General features: G+C 36.5%; 1 protein-coding gene across 6 annotated transcripts in view; it reads left to right on the top strand.

The window, feature by feature from the left end:
* The window catches only part of SNTG2 (syntrophin gamma 2), a 223,374-nt gene that overhangs the window by 66,212 nt on the left and 138,462 nt on the right, over positions 1 to 18,700 (top strand). The window contains exon 2 of one of the 6 annotated variants that reach the window (XM_064412052.1): positions 3,123 to 3,171. The exons of the other annotated variants lie outside the window; for them this stretch is intronic. Within the exon in view, the coding sequence (XP_064268122.1) occupies positions 3,169 to 3,171 (3 nt within the window). The 5' untranslated portion in view covers positions 3,123 to 3,168. The remainder of the gene's footprint in view (positions 1 to 3,122; positions 3,172 to 18,700) is intronic. 6 annotated transcript variants of the gene reach the window in all.

Raw genomic sequence — 18,700 nt, 5'->3', positions numbered from 1 at the left:
CTATTATTTCCTAGTAAAAGTATTAACTCTTATTATGCAACCATCTGTTTACCACTGAATGCACTTATTTTTTTTTACCTCAAAGATGCAAAAAGTATGTGCATTTAAAATGAGTCATTTATTCCAGAGTAACTGTCTCATCATCAGTCTGCAGTGTGATGAATATCTGTTGCCTTGTCTCTTTTCACACTATAACTGTTTACTTGAGGGTAATAGTAGACCAGTGAGCAAACTGCTGTGGAGGAGCTGCTAAACTGCACTCTCCTACCTCGACTTATGTCTTCACATGCTGGGAATAGCAGCACTCAGGCTGTGGCTGGATAGGGACAATTTTAAAGTAATTTTTTATTACTGAAATAAAATCAGTGGAGATGAAGGGTGTAGCTAATGTAGAAGTACAGTGTGAGACTTTACCGTGAGTTTTAACATTTAGTCCTTTGTTCCTGTGGAATAAGACATTTAAAGACTAGGGCTGAACTTTCTCTGTTGCTTCCCAGGCCCTCTATTGCCATTTTCACCCACTCTTGTTTTGGCAGGAGTACAATATGTTTAAATCATGCTTTCTGATTCAGCAAGTTTTAATTTGGTAATATGAATTAATAAAGTAAAGGCTTTCCATGTCCTCATTCCAGTAATGACAAAGTTGTTGTGGAAAAGGTGGTATAATTTAGGTATAATTTGTTGATATTTTTCTTTTTTCAAGCTTTAATGGTGTTGCAGGAGTGTGTTTTCCAGAACAGAAACTGTTATGTTTGCATTTTTGTGAACTGTATTGCAGTATAATACTGAAATGTCTTCAGGCATTACTGCAAAACACAAACACAGAATGATCTTACTTTTTGCCAGGGTATACCGTGAGCACACTATACTGTTTTTTTCTGTATATGCAGCATTATATTATTGCGTTTATGTCTTATTACTGCTGGTGCTAGATTTTTAGCCTTAGATGGTAAAACACTAAAAATGCAAAGTCTGTGATACAGTCCAATACAATTAGTCTTCCTTAACTGGAAGAATGCTGCATTATACACATTATACCATTGAAAATCCTGGTATCTACAGTTTGTAAGAAAAAATGTGGTAGAGAATCTCTTTCAGCATGTGATGCTCAGACTGTCTATTGTATTGTGACACAGCACATTACTTTGTCTTGCAATTTAAGGTGTTTTTTTCATTGCAGACTTACATCAAATACTGCATATGGTCTCTTAGATCCTTAGTGTTGTTTTTTATAGAAGAGTGATTTGGCTGGATTTAGTACACTTTGCAAAGAAGTACACTATGGTCTTTTCAGTCTATACATAACTTTTTCTTATAATTCCTTTCTATATTGCTAACAAAATAACTTCTGTGAAAATACCTTTCTTAATCTTTGGATCTGTTTGTTTATTTACTACTGGAGGCATTCAAGCTCAGTGCATTTGTCTAATTTAGTGAGCTCTTCCATATGTATGACAAAATAATTCCTTTTCAATATAGAATGTAATTTTAAAACATGTAGATAATGCCATCTAGTTGAGCTATCACTGCAGTGTAATTTGCGCAGGGCAGTGTCCTGCTGCAGAGTGGCACTGAAAGGAAAGCTCCCACTGTGGTGATGGCAGTAGTCGTTTCCAGACATTGATCTCTGGTCAGATGGGGGATCATAAAAGGGTACTGCCCTTTAAAGTGCTTTAAATTGAATGTTGGATTTATACGAATATCATGAGGCTAATTAATGTTGATCCAAGAAAAATCTTAGCGGGTAAGAGATTCCTTTGGTGTTGGTCGGTTCTGTTCCTGGGAAGGTTCCTGGGATCCCAACTGGAGATTTACAGTACGAAAAGGCAGTAAAACAAGCACAGAAGGATGAGATGACAATGTCGTGTGTCCAAATGATATGACAACTAACTTATAATAATATTTTATTGAATAAGTCCATTACAAATTTCTAATACAGCTTTTTGAACAAAATGCAAATGGTTGTGGAAATACAGACAGCCAGGCACAAGGGCTTTACAGAGCTGTCAGCATGCATGGATATAAGATAGGGGAATCCAAGTGTTTCGTTCTAGATGGAGGAAGATTAATGAAGGGAAGAGTGAGTGTGCTGACAATGATAGTGCTGCAACATTGGCGGTGAAATATTGACAGTTCTCTTTTTACTTGCTCTAATGTCTTCATTATATTTTGTGGATGACTTTGTGATTTAGTTGGATCTTTTGCAAATTGCTCAAGTGATGAAATATTAACTGCATTATATACCGAGAGTTCTTTCTGGACTATGTTATACTTGTTCTCAAATTATTCTCATACTCAGATATTGTACTATGTTACTATTGTTTTTGTGTACATAAAGGTAAAGCACAACTGAAAATTCAGAAAGCCCACAGCATTCACTGCATTTGTATCTTCTTTTTTAAATGGTTCATTATAAATATGGGAAATTATGGCTTGAAAATGCAGTTTTAAAATAAGCAAATAATGCAAATTCTTCCAGACTAAATGCATTCTACGCGATAAACCACTCATTAATTTTTTTGGCAACAGCTGCATTTATCTTGTCTGTCTCTCTTGAATGTGTGTATCATACTTCCTTTGCTAACCCAGCAAATGTAATGAAAATTTAAAAACAAAAAATAAAAGATGAATGTAGAAAGACAAATTACAACGCAATAGTCCAAAGACTTGGCTCTTTTTTCCTTTTTCCCCCCCTACATTTTACTGACCAGTAACAGATTTCAGATTATGCTTGACTATGATGTTTGTTCATGAAAAAGACTTTCACTAGAGGGCTAAAGTCTTGTGAAGGTAATGGGTGTTATTTGGGAATGTTTGCACATAAGCCCAGATTGCCATGCCTTCTCTCCTTGTGCAGACTAAAAAATGGAGTGGTGATACATTTCCTTGGCTTACCTGCTGTTGTTCCTTCCGCAGTTCGAGGTGCCCATGAGAAAAGCCAGGCATTTTGAAGGCTGTGGTAGCAGTCAGCAGCCAAGTGAATCACAGACAAGTTACAACTTCCCTCAGTATTGCACACAAGTGAGAGTTGCACATGGGTTTTCAGGGAATTTGAGGAATGAGAAAGGATCTCATTCCTTGTTTTCTGTTCTTTCACAGAAAATTGTGTCTTTTGGCTTCAGGTAATGGACTCTTGCCAACTCCTCGAGGACATCCTGGACATCTTACATGGTGAATTTAAATATGCAGAATAGAAAATTACTAGTTATAGAAGTTTTCATTTCCCTGCAGTAATAAGATAATACTGTTTCTGTAATTGAAATTATGAAGAAGAGGGATGTTAGCATCTTTCCACTTGGATATTTTTTCTCTGCCCTGGTAAGAGAGGTAGTAAGGCAGTGGACAGAGCAAATTCAAGTGCCTGATTTTTTGCATTTTAAATGTCCTGCTCTGTTTCAGGCTTTTATAGTCAGTATTCAACAAAATGCAGCTTTCAGGACCAACAACCTGTACGAAATGTACAGAACTGGCTATTCAATGTGAATGGGAACATTTTTTCCTGTTTGCATCTTCTACTTCATGAAGCTCTGAAAAATTTTATCTAACTATCCATAACTGATTCAAGAAATGAAATGGTTTCTTTTAATGAAAAATTTATGGCAGAACTTTTTAGATGATTGGAGAGATGTAATGATACAATTTTGAGAAACCATATTAATTAACATTAAATGAAAATGATGCCAAAGTCTAAAAAAACCAAACAACAAACCCACACATTCAAGAGCTCAGAAATATCCATTAATAAAAAAAAATTGACACCTTAGACTATATTTTGGCAATACTTAGATAAATATTATTTTTTATCATTCATTAATAGGTTAAAATTTAAAAGTTTCATGATTATTAAGTTCTTGAAGGCAATTTTTATAACTTTTTACTCAGTTTTCTAGTTTTAATTTTTTTAACACATAACAGCATGAATTAATGAAGTGTTTTAGGGTTTACCTGTGCTGTGCAGAGACAATATGTAGTTTTCAGCTGTCACTTATAATATAGATTTCTTATAATATGTTGCATTGGATTGCAATGTTGAGTTGGGCAATCATTTTAACTTGCTTCTTCACAAAGTATCTTTTTGATTCTTCTGTATGTAGTCTTTGAAATATAGCTCTTTATTCCATTATCAAAATAACACTTTTAAATTATAACTCCCAATGAAGGTTTTTTGTTCATTAATCATTCAATTAAGTTTTGTTTGTTACAAGCCATTTTGGTAGCCTTTTATTTTAACCTAAATATTAGCCATGTGTGCCAATTTTGAGTCCATTGATCTAATTGTCCTTTAGTCCACCTTCCTCTTTCTTTGTTTTCCCTTGGATACTGTTTAATTGTGTACTGTCAAACAAGTGAAGCCTGTGTAAAAATTTAACTTGTTAAAGAAGGCTGAGCTAGTTACTTCAATAGGGGCAGTAAAATGCCTTTACAAGACTCTTATGGCTGTGGTGAGGCTGATAGCACTTCCTCTCATGGATACTCTGGTCCATGTACTTGTGTCCAGTACATGCCCAGCCCTGTGGAAGGAATGGAATCCAAGGAATGTTGGGACACACTTAGAAAGGGAGACCATGGTGAACTGGGAACATAAAAAAAGGGTTTTTATGAGGATATTGGATAAAAATCTTTGCAAAACCAAGCAAGATCAGTTTTGCTGCTCATGGAACCACTAAATTCACCAGGTCACTTCAGATTTTTCAGATTTATCAACATGTATAGAATAAATAAATTCCATTATGCACTCACTTTATCAAGCTCACTTGTGAATTTCTTCAAGAAATAAAAGTAATTTTGGGAAGTTGGTTTTCCTTTTACTTTGGTGACTGTTTCCAGTGTGTTAATATCAGAGAATGATGATGATTTTACTTGTGTATAATAGCTGCTAATCTGTAGTTACCCAGGATGCCCTATTTGCATAAGCAAATAGGACAACAGTGTGCTTTCAATACTCATTTGGAATTTTCCTGCTATTCCATGACTTGTTAATTAATGGCTTGAGGTGTTGTGAGCTGCACTCTATTGCTATCTGATGGCAACTGTCATAATTTTAAAAGCCTATCTTCATTCTGGGTTTATTTTACTTTCTCAGATGTTTGCAATTTATAAAGTCTGATTTTTGCTGATTTCTAATGACTTTCCTTCCTTACGGGATTTTTATTTTTTCTATCTTTAATAACTACTTTGCCAAGATATGCATTAATCTTGCTTTCTTGCTTATACTGTACTTTTTTAGTTCTTTTGGTCTCTTGACCTCTCCCATCTGGGCTTGTTAGGCTGGTGATCTGCCATTTATTTGCATTTTGTCCCTGATGTTCCTTTCAGCATCCTTCCCCTTTTCTATTAATTTTTTCGCTCTGTTAGACCTTAGCTTTGTGAACAGTCCATCAAGTGGGTGCAAAATTACAGAACAGGGCCTCTGAACACTCTGAAGTATTTTACAGCCAGTTAATTCACTCATGTATTTTTAGAGGGTATATTCTCTAGCAGAAAGCTTGTTCTTCCATAAGTGCTACACCCAGCTAGGCACTGGTGGCCTGTGCTAAGCTGTTGATTTCAGGAGTAGAACTGGATTTCAGTAGTGTTCTTGTGAAATCCTGGGTACGTACCTAAATGGTTTGCTGAGTTCAGTCTTGAGCAAGTTTTGAGTCACTGAAAGGTCACTTGTTTTGTTAGATCACCTATTTTATTTATTTTCCCATTTGATGTAAATACATTCAAATTGTTGTATTTTTTAAGACAGTGACGGCTTTTCATTCTAGCCATTCTGTGTATCCCCATAAGAACTGAAATAATTACAGTGATTTTACAAATTTGCCTATGTATGAGTATGGAAAGATTTCTACTTGACTGTAAAACCTGACCTTATTATGGTTAGTGTTATTTAAAATTTATGATATTCACTTTGTTTTAAAATTAATCCCCTAAAATGGTTTAAAATACATTTGTTGACACATTCAATCTGACCTCCCATCTGACCCACCCCAGTAAACCACTGTTATGTTATAATTAAACTACTGAAATAAATCCATGAGACTGCTTTGTAAAATTCAGATATTCATGCAGCATTTATGCTGTGCCTTTATATTCTTTTTGTGGGATGATGACTAAGGGCTTGGGCAAGGGCCGTCTGCACAGTACATTTCATTTTACATATCTTTGTGGATGGAAATTTATACAGTTGATGTTAAGAAAGGCTGACTTGGCTGAAGGATGAGATGCTGTAGAGACAGGATGCACCTGAGATAGAATGAAACTCTGGACATGAGCCAACAGTGTTCAGTTGCAGCCCAGAGAGCCAATCACACCCTGGGCTGCATCCAAAGCAGCGTGGCCAGGAGGACAAGGGAGGGGATTCAGCCCCTCCGCTCCACTCTGGCGAGACCCCACCTGGAATGCTGCATCCAGCTCTGGGCTCTCAGAACAAGAAAGATTTGGACCTATTAGAGGAGGTCCAGAGTGGAGCCACTTGGTGAGATCCCTGGAGAGGTAATAGAACAAATTCACCTGGAAATCCTCTTCCAAACATGATAGACAAGAATGTGTTTGGAAGTACTCTGCAATGATTTATATTGGGGAAATTCCACCTGACTGACATAGTCATTGAAGTCATTGATTGGTGGATGGGGGTCTAAGAGTGGATGTTTATTTTTCATACAGTAAATTCTTTGACACTGGCCCCTATCATATCCTCATAGACAAGGTGATGGAGTATTTACTTGATGAATGGGGAGGTGCAATTTAAAACTGACCACAAAACAGTTGTGATCCGTGGCATGAAGTCCAAGTTGACGATGGTCACTAGTGCCATAGTGAGGAAATCAGTAATGGATCCAGTCCTGTCTAACATCTGTTGACTTGGATGTTGGGACAGAGAAAGCCCTCAGAAAGTTTGCAGATGGTACAAAACTGTGAGGACTGGCTGATAGTATCAGATGGCTGTGCTGCCTTTCAGGAGGACTGGCACTGGCTGGAGAATAGGCTGAGGGGAAGTTCAGGAAAGGGTAGTGCACAGTCCTGCACCTGTGAAGGAATAACTCCAGACACAGTAGAGACTGAAAGGATGGAAAGCAATTTTACAGAAAAGGTCACCAAATTGAACTGAGCCAGCAATGCAACCTTGTGGCTAAAGGGCAGCAGCTCTCTTAGCCAGAGCATTGCCAGCAGGTGGAGGGAGGTGATCCTGCCCCTCTGCTCAGCACTGCATTGTGAGACAGCATCTGGAGTCCTGTCCTGTCTTGTGCTCCCCATGCAGGAGGGATATGGACATGCTGGAGCAGGTCCAGCAAAGGCCCAAACAGATCAAGGGAGCATCTGACATATGAAGAGATGTGGAGAGAGCTGTGACTAGAGAGCTAAAGAAGAGAACTTAGACTGCTTAGAGCAGTCTTACCAACATGGAAAAATTCCCAGCTGGCAGGTTGCAATGAAGACTGACCAGAATGTTCTCAAAGTGCCCACTGAAAGAGGCAGTGAACAAAAATTGGAACACAGGGAATTCTGTTGAATGAGGATTATTTTTTATTTTTCACAATGAAGGTGGTCAAACTCTGGAAAAGGTCCCACATTGGTTTATCCAATATTTCCATCATTGGGAATACTCAAAATCTGATTGCACATGATCCTGAGCAGAGCAGCCTGGTCTAGAGGGAAATGTTCCTGCCCATGGAGGGAGGGGTTGGGATTAGATGATCTTTAAGGTACATTCCAACCCCTTAGCATTCTGTAATTCTATGATTTGCGTGGGGCTTTGAATTAGATGGAAGCCCCTTCCATCTTTAACCCTTCAGTGTTTCTGCCCTATTGTTTTCCTGTAAGTTTGAGAATTTTTTTATTAAATGTACAGTCTCAAACAAACAAAAAACCCCTCACTTTGTGAGAGCAGAAAAATGAATATGATTAGCATTTCCATGCTTACAATAATAACCAGATTTCAGAAAAAAAAGAAAGATCCACATTTCTTTTTTGTTTTAATAATAGATCATTCTTAAAAAATGAAACAGACCCTATCATAATCAGGAAAACCAGCAATAAAGAGGGCTACTAATATGGGGGTTTTTGCATATCTTTAAGTAGATTATATGGTATAATTGTGATTGGGTTTTTTTTTTCCTTATTTCTCTTTCATAATTTTTTTGTAACATCTCCATAGAAATCTATTGTGTTGTTCAACTATATTTTTTTTAAAGTTCCTGTACTGTTTGATTAGGTTTTCATTTTTATGTTCAGTTTTCACTGTTTGTTTTTTTTAAAACACAGTTACTAAAGCTCAGTCTGTGTGTGATTGTTTCTTCATTCTTTATTAACACATATTTTCATTGTATTAACCTGAAGTATTTAGTAGGTAATTTGGCCCTTGTTTTTCTGAGATAAAACTATACTACTTAAATAGTTTTTTAAGTGCCATTTTAATTTCTAAATTACGATGTTGCATGTGTTTATAATTTGTTAATGTACCCTTTTCTTGTTCAGAAACTTGAAGGAATTTAAAATGAGTATGAAAACCGGCATAGTTTGCGGGGGTCTTGATAGCAGTTGACAAAATGATTTAGGTGGATTTTATGTAAGAAAACTGCAGAATCCTGAAATATGTCCTTCTACATTAATTTTTATAGTTATGGTAATGACTATGCTATGAATGTTGCAACTTGAAAAGCTGTCAACATTTGTGACAAAATTTAAACTAATTATTTTTACAATGAAAGCCTGACTTGACTGAGAATTTTCAATTGACTTTAGCTTCATTGGGACTAAAATTAAATCTGTAAGTTTTTTTTAGCATTTGTGCTAGAAAGCTGTTCCTCTTTTATAAGAATAAAATAGTAGCGGAGTTTCAGCTACAAGCAATTGAGAGAGATTATCTAAGATTACTCCCAAGATTTTTAATGGCCCATGAACACCGGTGAGAATCATCTGAACACAGAAAATGTTTCCCTGTAGTACAGAAATCAAAGGAGGGTAACAAAGGCTAAAGTAAGACTTTGACATTCATGTAATGAAGAGAACTTGAGCAAGAGCATGGGAGGTGTCCTGTACTGCACCTTCTAATCAAAAAATCCTTATTTGCAATACAGAAAATCCTGATATGTGATGCTTTATGTGCTATGGTGTTGCAAGAAAAAAAGAAAAAAAAGAAAGCACAGTAAATTTTCAGCTGTAGGAATAATGAAATCTGAAACCAGTATGTCACAGAAAGACTGAAAGAGTATTATTCTCACTGTTTATCCCTTTAACACTTCCATATAAAAGCACATAGTTTTCTTGTTTTCTACTGTGCAGAAAAGGGGTAATAGAAAGTATGGCAGTATGTAAAAGGGATATAAAACACATGTACGTACAGGTGTGGCAGCAAAAATGGGATTAGGTGAGCAATGATCAGTGATGATTAAGTTGGCTCATCCATCTTTGGGCTGGTACAACATGAGAAGGAAGTAGTAGAGTGCAAGGTTCCATTAATGGTCATCCTGGAGAGCTGTATGATAGCAGGAGAAGCAGTGGTAAACCTCAGGCAGGATCCTCTTTACCACCAGCTGTGTTTTATGGCTTCTTGTTTAGCTGCACTTTCAAATATTGGTTGTCATGTTTGTTGCACACAGCTTTTGTAAATTTTGTTTACATTTTTCACACATATTTTTAATACTCTGAGTAGAGCTAATGCGTCAGATCCTTTACAGATTAGTAACCTTTGGTGATCATTCCTGCTAAAGATAGATGAGTTTGTCAATGGGCAGCTACTCTTTTTCTTAAGCAAGCAATTTCCAAAAATTACCTTTTTTAATAATAATTTCTTTAATTTTTGTATTTTCCCCTCTATTACTGTTATTTTCTGTTAATTTCTCTTACTGTTTTCTGTTCTGATTTTAAATCTTCTCTTCCTCTTCCCTAAGTTTTGTTGTCTCAAGAGCTATTGTCCTGCTGTCATTTCACATCCATACCTCTACTCCTGGTTCCTGCACAATACAATCATGTTTCTTACCCTGCAAATTTGACTTGCATATTTGCATAAAACTGTGAAACTGTTGATAGTTTATTTAAGGCCATGCATCTTTTCTGAACACAGGCCTTTCATAAGTATGCTTCAAATATACACAACAAAGGAATTTGTATTCTCAGTGTCTCATCATCAAACTATTTGTGCACTCATGGACATAACTTCTTTCAGCCTTTCCATGTGAAATACCACTAGGAAAAACTGACAGTAATTCTGCCATCTACTGGTATGACTTCATGATGCTGTTGGTGTTGTCTGGAGAGGAACAATTAAAATTTCTGTTTTCTCTTCCTTTCACTGTCAGGGGTTTTGTCTGTTTCTGAGCCTGTTTTAGTTCTTTGGTTCCAGGTTCTGAACTTAATATAATTTCCCTCAGTCCCATCCTTTTCTCCTGCCATTTCTCAGGATAGGAGTTTGCTTATGTTCTGATGAATACCTTTCTGGGACAGGAGGGTTATCATAAAATTTTGTGAATCCTTGGGTTAAAAATTCTGGTTTCACTTTGCCAGCTGACTTGTGCTTAATGCTCTGCCTTGCTAAGCACTGATTGCTGCTTACTTTTGGCAGGAGCTCTCTTTTCCTGGCTCGCTGCTGTTGCAGCGTGTGCTGGGGAAGCTGGTGCTCCTCTCCTTGGGTGCCTGAAATCTCCACGCTGTCAGGCCCAGCAGAGACCCTGCCCAGCCCTTACTGTGCCCTGCTGACCTACGAGTCCATCAGAGCTTGCTCAGTGACCTCTGCCATGCTCTGCAGTGGGTGATACAGATCAGCTTTACACAGCCTGCGGGTCTGAGACTTTCCATGTGGTGTCAAATACTGTGGCAGTCCAGTGCTCTGTGACCAACAGCATCAAGGGACAGATGACACTGGACAGATGATAATGGATAAAATTAAATTCTTCTGCACATTAATCACGCTGAAATACAGATTTTTGGCAACATTTTATCAAAACCCTGAAAATGTCCAGCTCTTTGGTCAAGCATCTTACTTTTGAATTCTTTTTACTCAGAAATGTTTGATTGTCTCCTACCTAGTTTCCTTTCCTAAGTTTTATTTTTGTTATGTGATACATGCATCCAAATGTGTAAATGCACCTCCATAGGCTTAAGCCAAATGGTTACAGGGTCAGTGTATCAGTCAGTTGTATGTACTGGTTGTCGATCAGCAAATTATTGAAGTTGAGAAAGATATGAAATTAGTTTCATATGCAGCTGCCAAAATCAGACTTAGCATCAGTTCCAGATTTTTCTTTCTTAGTACTTATCTTCTTGTTTGTCTTGATGTTAATGAGACTAGACTGTATATGCCTTAAAAATAGCAGTTTCTTTACTGGAGAAACATTCATTCATCCCAGACAACATATGTTTTTTTAAATGAGAGCTGAATCTGTATCTCCACTTGCTATTTCTGATTACATGTTTTCTTGCTTTTGAAAAGGGGTTTAGAACACATATTGTCCATCTTCAGAAATCTTTGTCTGAAGTCTGAATTCAAATAAATAATTGAATTTTCGATACTTAAATTACCTGCAGTTTTTCTTCAGTTACTGGGTATTGCAAAAATCCTTCAGTTTTTCCTAGGTTTCCTCTATCTTCCATGCTACTTTCGTTATATTCTTCCAGTTTCCAAAGGATAACTGCTCAAGGTCTTGAAGCTGGTTATGTATTATTATTTTGTTCTGGTTGTTGTTTTGTTTGTTTGCTTTGTTTTTGTCTTCTGCAGAGACCTTTAGTACTTTTTTACTAGTTGGACTTGTTTTCTTTTCCACCTTATTCAGAAATTAAGCCGTTAGACACGGCTTTCTTCTTGGTTTTGGCACAGTAATACAACAATTTAACAGGACAAAAAAAACCCCAAACCAAACAAAGACAAAAAACAAACAAACAAACAAAAAAAAATAAAAAAAACCCCAAGAATTTTAGGCAGAAGCTTGAAAAAGAATGAATGTGGTGGACCTGTATCAGTCAAAAGGAGAATGATAGCAAGAGCAGTATGAATCAAAATCTGGTATTTTATTATTAAAAAAAAGTGATGCCTTTATAGTGCTTTTTCTTGGTTATTCTAGGTTAAGAAAATTGGTGAGGTGTTTTTATTATGCTCTTAGTTTTTTGTTTGCCTTTTGATACAACAACAGGAATATTTATTAATCAGCTGAAGCCCTACCAGCGTAAGATTCATGGTATCAACAATAGAAATAATCACATTAATTTTCTGATAATCTGTTTCTTAAATAGTCTCTGAAGGGAATGTTGTGGGTTTTTTCCAGCTATTGCTAAGTGGTTTATTTTGAAGTGTGAAATTTATGCTGTCTTGTTCCACAGGTAGGAAACTGCTGTAAGCATAGGAACATCTTTATATTCTGAGGTTTTATATTCCTTATATTCTTAATTCTTCTACTTAAAGATACTATCTAAATCAAAATAAAACTAGGCAATTTTTCTAATAGTTTGAGCCTTGGCAATTTTCTGGGTTAGAATTTCTATTAGAACATATTTAACTATATGTCTCTATTAGCATTTGTTAGAGTTTTAAGAAGGCAATTGTTATTCTGACATGACATTCTGGAAGTTCATTTTTCAAATGTGCAATACAGAATTCAAAAATTTGTGTCTGGTGTTTTGAGAGGTGCATGAGAATGACAACAATCAATCATATCTTTATTAGATCATGATATACTGAACTTGCAGTAATTAAACAAGATATTAGTGCTTACTGATTAAGATTACAAATATTGTGAGCCAGCTGTTAATCACTTTTCTTGCAAGGATAATGTTATTATCAGATATGTATCTCTAAGGCTATTTTTGACTGTTGAATAGGTTGTGATGTAAGTAACAAAATAGCCTTTTAAATTTTCTATATTGAGACCATCTTTCCAAACTTCTGTTACTTTGAGTATGGTCCTTGAAAATTTAGGAAAAATTGTTCTGAGTTAGAAAGTGGTGTTGTCATACTGCAGTTAAAATGTTCTAAAGACTTGTAATGCTAATACACTTTTTACAACTGTGTATTTTGAAATGTCAACCCACAATATTTTTATTAATAAATGCAAATGTAGAAAAAAAATCTTTATCAAAACAGTATTATGGAAAATGCATATTTCAGATGTAATCAATGCTTTTGGGAAAAATTCACTCAAATATTTCCTAAGTATCTAGTTGACATCATCTTTATTTCTGATGCTGATTCTTATCAAAGAGTGCATTTAAAATTTACAGTACATTTTAATTCAGTATTTTTAGTCTTAATTGACTTACATGAAAATCAATGGTGTCCATCAAATAATATTCCACTGGCTTTGCTGTGAATGTGAATCACCTTTTTGAAAGTAGTTAGAAATTTGTGGTTTTCTTCACTGAGAACAATTGTGAACATTATGAAATTATGAAATGGAGTTCCATCTCTAACAAAAATGCATGATCTATTATCAATCTTGAAAAATGGTATGACAAACATAAGCTCTTACTAGCTTCTTACTGAGGCTGTAAAGCAGTTGTGGTATTTTTCCTGTAATTTTCTGTGCATTTGGCTTGTGGGTGTGCTTATTTTAAATAGGAGCTGAAAGAAGTTGTGTATGTTCCCAGTACATCATAAAAGTTGGGTAGCTATTAGATCAGTTTGATTGTGTATTATTCTAGTTTAGAAGGTGGGGAGGTTTATTGATTTTGTGATACTAAAGATAATCCAGTGTTAAAAATTAACATTGGCAGTTACTTTCCAACTGGAATGAAATTCCAACTTAACTTGGTTTTATCTTAATTTGAAATATTTCCCTTCAAGCTACTTCAAAATATTTCCCTTCAGACATGAACAGTAGTGTACAGACTGGACCACTGGGGCAGCCAGAGGTTTCATCATCTGCAGCAGAGCTGGTGGTGGTGCTGTTTCCCAGCTGCAGGGCTTCTCCTTTGGGAAGGGAGGCAGAAGCAGCTGCTGGTGGACTATGTGTGGGGCTTTGTGTGGAGGGTGTGACAGGTGGATTGTGGCCCCTGCCATGACTGTGAGTGTGTCGTGGCCTTTGGACTCTGAGATGGGGTGGGCAGGACTCCTGGGCCTAATGGATGAAAAGGCATTGCTGTATCCTTCTGTACGTGGGAATTGGATACTGCTGAAACTGGGCAGTAGTACTTTGCAGCAGAAAGATACCTGATAGGGGTAAATAAGCATGATGATTTCTTTCCTGAATTTTTTTAAATTAATATTTTTATGCATTCATGTCTTAAGACAAAGGATCAGTTTTATTATGAACATTGTTATTGGTAGTAGTAGTATTTTAGTGTAAGGAAATAAATATGTTTGCTACTTTGTTACCTTAGCCTGCATCTAGATGGGTGGGTGGACAACTGCTTTGATGCTCAGGTTGGAGGTAGTGGTTAATGGGGCATCCTCTATCTGGATTCTTGTGGCAAGGGGTGCTTTTCACATGGGTCCTGTGACCCACCTTCTTTAACATCTTTGTCAGTGACCTGGAAGAAGGCACAGAGGGCTTGTTTTTCAGGTTTGCTGATGACACCAAACTGGAGGGTGCACTCACTGTACCACTGACAGACACCTAGGCAGGCTAACAAACAGACTGCCAAGAAATTTAAGAAATTAATGAACTAAATTAATAAAATCCAACAAGCGTCACATCCTACACCTCAGAACAAAGAGCCCCTGGAAGTGATACAGGCTGGGGCCTGCCTGTCTGGGGAGCAGCTCACATGAAGAGTCTCAGGGGGTCCTGATGGGTAGTGAGTTTTACCTGAGCCAGCAGAGAAGTGTTATCCTGAGCTATATTTGGAGATTAAGGAAAGGGATTGTCCCTCGCATCCCAGTGCTCATTAGACTTTATCCAGGATACTGTATGCAGTTTAGATTCCCCTAGTACAAAAATGGCATTGATAATACAGAGATAGTTCACTGTGGAGTCACCAAGCTGGCTGGGGCTGGAAGCACTTTCTCTCTGGGGGAGCTGGGCTTGTTCAGCCTGGAGATGGAGTCATCGGGACTTAAACACAGCCCTTCGATGTCCACAAGGAGATCAAGAAGATGGAACCAGGCTCTCTGTAATGGTGTCTGGATGGACAGGAGACTATAAGCAGAACTGGGAAATGGGACACAATGAAAAACCTTTCCTCATGAGGACAGACAAACAGTAGAGCTGGTTGCCCAGCAGTGGGGAAGAGCCTCCGTCCTTAGAGGTTTTCAGCCAGGCTGGTCACAGAATTTCCTCACTTTGAAGCTGGGCTTCATACCTTCCCTGATCCCTTCCTACATGTGATGGTAAAATTATGTTTTATCTCCTGATATAGGAGGAGTCTTGAACTACTCTTCTGAGATATGGGACAAATCCATACCATTTCTTCTCCACAACATTTTTCAAGATCCTTCTTCTGACTTATTCACACTCATAGTATTGGGGAACCATAACCTATCCTCCAAATAGTATGTTTAATGGCCTCATTATCATTATAGTCAAAATTTCTTAAAGGAAGGAGTGCTGAGGTTAAGTATTTTTGTCTCTGCATTTGTCAAACAGTGTCATTAGACATAAAAGTTGTAGTATGTTAAAGCTGAGAATAAGGACAACTGCACATATAATTACAGGAAGAAACATACTCTGTAAGGGAGCTCTGTATGACTGATTTCAGCAAGTTACAGTTGATTTCTGTCTGATTTTAGTTTTATTAATGGTTCTTTGTTGTTAATGGAATTGTTGATTCTCTGTGTTCCACAGATGTGTAACCGTTCTCACTTATCTCCTGCCTTATCCATTGTCCCATGTTGGTCCATTAAAAAGTGTCATTTGTGTTCTTACTCAAGGCTTCTTAAGCCTGGAATTGTCTTTTCATAATGAAGGACATGAGCACATTTCTTCTTAGGTTACAGTCACCTTTCAGATTAAGTGCTATGAAAATTGTAATTTTTTATGAAGTTTGTTGTAAATGTCACTCATCCATTATCAGGGCCCCTAAGTGATAAACTTCTTCAGGCCTTAATAGTTATTTTGCACCCATCCTATGACAGTTGCAAGTTGTTCATTCCAGGTGTCCTTGCAAAGCCAATTAGGTTTTCTTCTGCATTCAGAAGTTCATTCATATGCAAGAAGTCACATAATTTTGAATATTAGCATGAAATAGATCTAAAGGAGATTTTTTTTCCTGGGGTTTTGCCCTGTGAGAGGATTACTGCTACCATTTGGGCAGATGTTTGTTCAGTTTTCTCTCAGAATCCATTAGCTATGGTTGTCCATAATTCATGCAAGCAATCTGTTCAAGGACTTCCATTTCCTCATAAACAGAATATATTCAAAGGAAGAGATTTCTGAATTATTTTTATTTCCCGATTTCTTTATTTGTAATAGTATGAAGTACTTAAAACTGTTGCTATGTTCTCGTGTATGCTGTCTTGAAACTAATTGACCTGAATTTGTCTTGAATTACTTAAACATCTTATTTTACAGATCTCTGACCACCTTTAATTTTTTTGTTTCTCTCAGGACCCTTTTCAGCTCATTACCTCTTTGATGTAGTGTAGCCATGAAATAAGGCTGATATAATACTGTATCAAGGAAACAATATACTAACATGTATTAAATGCAATACAGGTGATGGATTACCTCAAGTGCATGAAATATTGTTACCTCACATTCAGCAGAGTTTAAGGAACCTTCTCTAGTACCCAACTAAAGAACTTTACTTTTATTTGTACTTTTAAGTTCTGTCTTGTATGATTGAGGAAAAAAACATCAAATCAGTTGGAAAGGATGTGAACAAAGCATGTTTGCCTTTATTGCAACAACAAAATATTGATGCCCATATTGTTCTGCTGATTCTCAGTCCTACATACCTGTTTCCATTCTTTAGGACATGGTGATGAAGAGCTTTTGTTCTTCCATATACATGACTGTTTTTCCTGTAGTGCAACACATTACACTTTTTTTGCTTTTATATTTTATCCCATTTTAAATATTTTTTGTTAGTCAAGGATATTTTAAATTTTAATTTCTCTGAGAAAGTATCTTTCTCTTTTGATCATTATAGGAAATGTGCTGTAGAAAACATCAAACCAGTTGTGAGAGAGAAAGTAGATTTGAGCCTGCTGTAATTTAGTGCTCAGGGCACTATATGGGACTGCCTGAAGTTCTATTTCTTCCTAGTCTTAAATTATGTAGGATAAAAATCAGTGACTCCAGCTCCTATGTGTCTTCAGCAAGTTTTCCAACTATGAGTATACCACAGAGTTAATTTCATTTAACAAAATGAAATTGGATTAGAGAATTTTATCACTAGACCTATGAGGTATAAATGTTGCTGGTAAAATATTAGTTTGGAAATATAATGTGGCATTTCAATGGGAAGAAAATGTTCAAATATAGTGCTTAAATAATTTTATTTACAAATAAAAAAGGTCACTTATGAATGAATTTTAGCAGATAAAATTGAACTGCCGTGCCCTTGAAGCTATGGATGTATTTATTAAGGAGCAGCAAATGGTGTTTTCTGCTGGAGAACAAAAGTAACTCAATGCAGAGGAATTTTTTGTAAGCTATTTCAAAATAAAACAGCAGTGAAGGCAAGTATTTTTTGCCAGTAAAACTGAAGTTTGTTGTAGAGATGCCTATCTGGAAACATAATTTACAGCTGTGAGCTTTAAACTGCAGATATGGCACATTGAAAGAATCATGTTACTTTGAGCAGGGTCCAAAACATTAGGCTGAACAGGGAGTACTTTAAGGCAAATACACTGGCTAAGGACCTGCTTAAGTAGTCAACAATAAAACTGATAAAAAGATTCATCTGCCGTTCTGGCTTCCTCTAGAGAGGAATGTTTTCTGTGGTATTGGCAGTTTTTGAGCTGGTTTGAGGAAGTAAGTTTCAGTGTTTTTTCTTTTTTTCAAAAACAGAGCAGTGTCTATGCTCTCTTAAAAATCACAGGTACAGCTACTGTGATGCTTGTACTACTGATCTTCTCTTCCTCCCACCACATGGTGAACATGCACATGACCACCCACACACTCCTCTTCCTGAAGCCAGTGTCTAGAAAACTAAGAAATATGAAAATCAACGTTTGATTTCTTCTTCTGCCCAGGTGATTTAAAAATTTTATTCCCCTACCTCTCAATATAAATACTGAAATCCTATTGAGATGCAACTCCCTATGAACTTACTGTGTGCTTTTTATTACAAAATGTATGAGCTCTAACAATACTATATCATTTTGGAGAGTTATTTTGACTTTTCAGTCCTCAGTTTTTTATATCAGTTATTTAGAATGGCCACTATATAGACAGTTTTTAAATGAGAAATCAAGACGAATATAGCTAGTTAAAATGCAAAATATACATATACATGCAAAGACTTAGCTCTCATTTAAAGTTTCTTATTTGAAGACACCTTTGTCTGGACTGGGATTTGCCCGGTAGCGTTATGTATGCCATCACTTTAATACAAAGACAGAACAAGGGAATGTGCTGAACTTTGATTCAAAGCTATTTACAATGGTCAAAAAAAGCTGACTTTAAAGGCTGAGAGAAATCTAGATTAATCTTATTGATTCTGAAAGCAAAAAGCTATTGCTGGGTGTCATCTTGGATCACATCAGCAGTTAGATGAAGTGTAGTGTAGCTATTGGATTTTAATAGTAATAGATGAGTTTCAGTGGGACTTTGGTTGAAATAGTGTGATAGCAAATGCTAAACTATTTAACAAGTCACTCTGCATATTTCATTTGTCACCT

The sequence above is a fragment of the Passer domesticus genome, chromosome 3, assembly GCF_036417665.1.
Source record: "Passer domesticus isolate bPasDom1 chromosome 3, bPasDom1.hap1, whole genome shotgun sequence".
In the NCBI taxonomy this organism is placed as follows: domain Eukaryota; kingdom Metazoa; phylum Chordata; class Aves; order Passeriformes; family Passeridae; genus Passer; species Passer domesticus.
The sequence above is the reverse complement of the archived record's forward strand: the minus strand, read 5'-3'. Positions and strand labels throughout refer to the sequence as shown.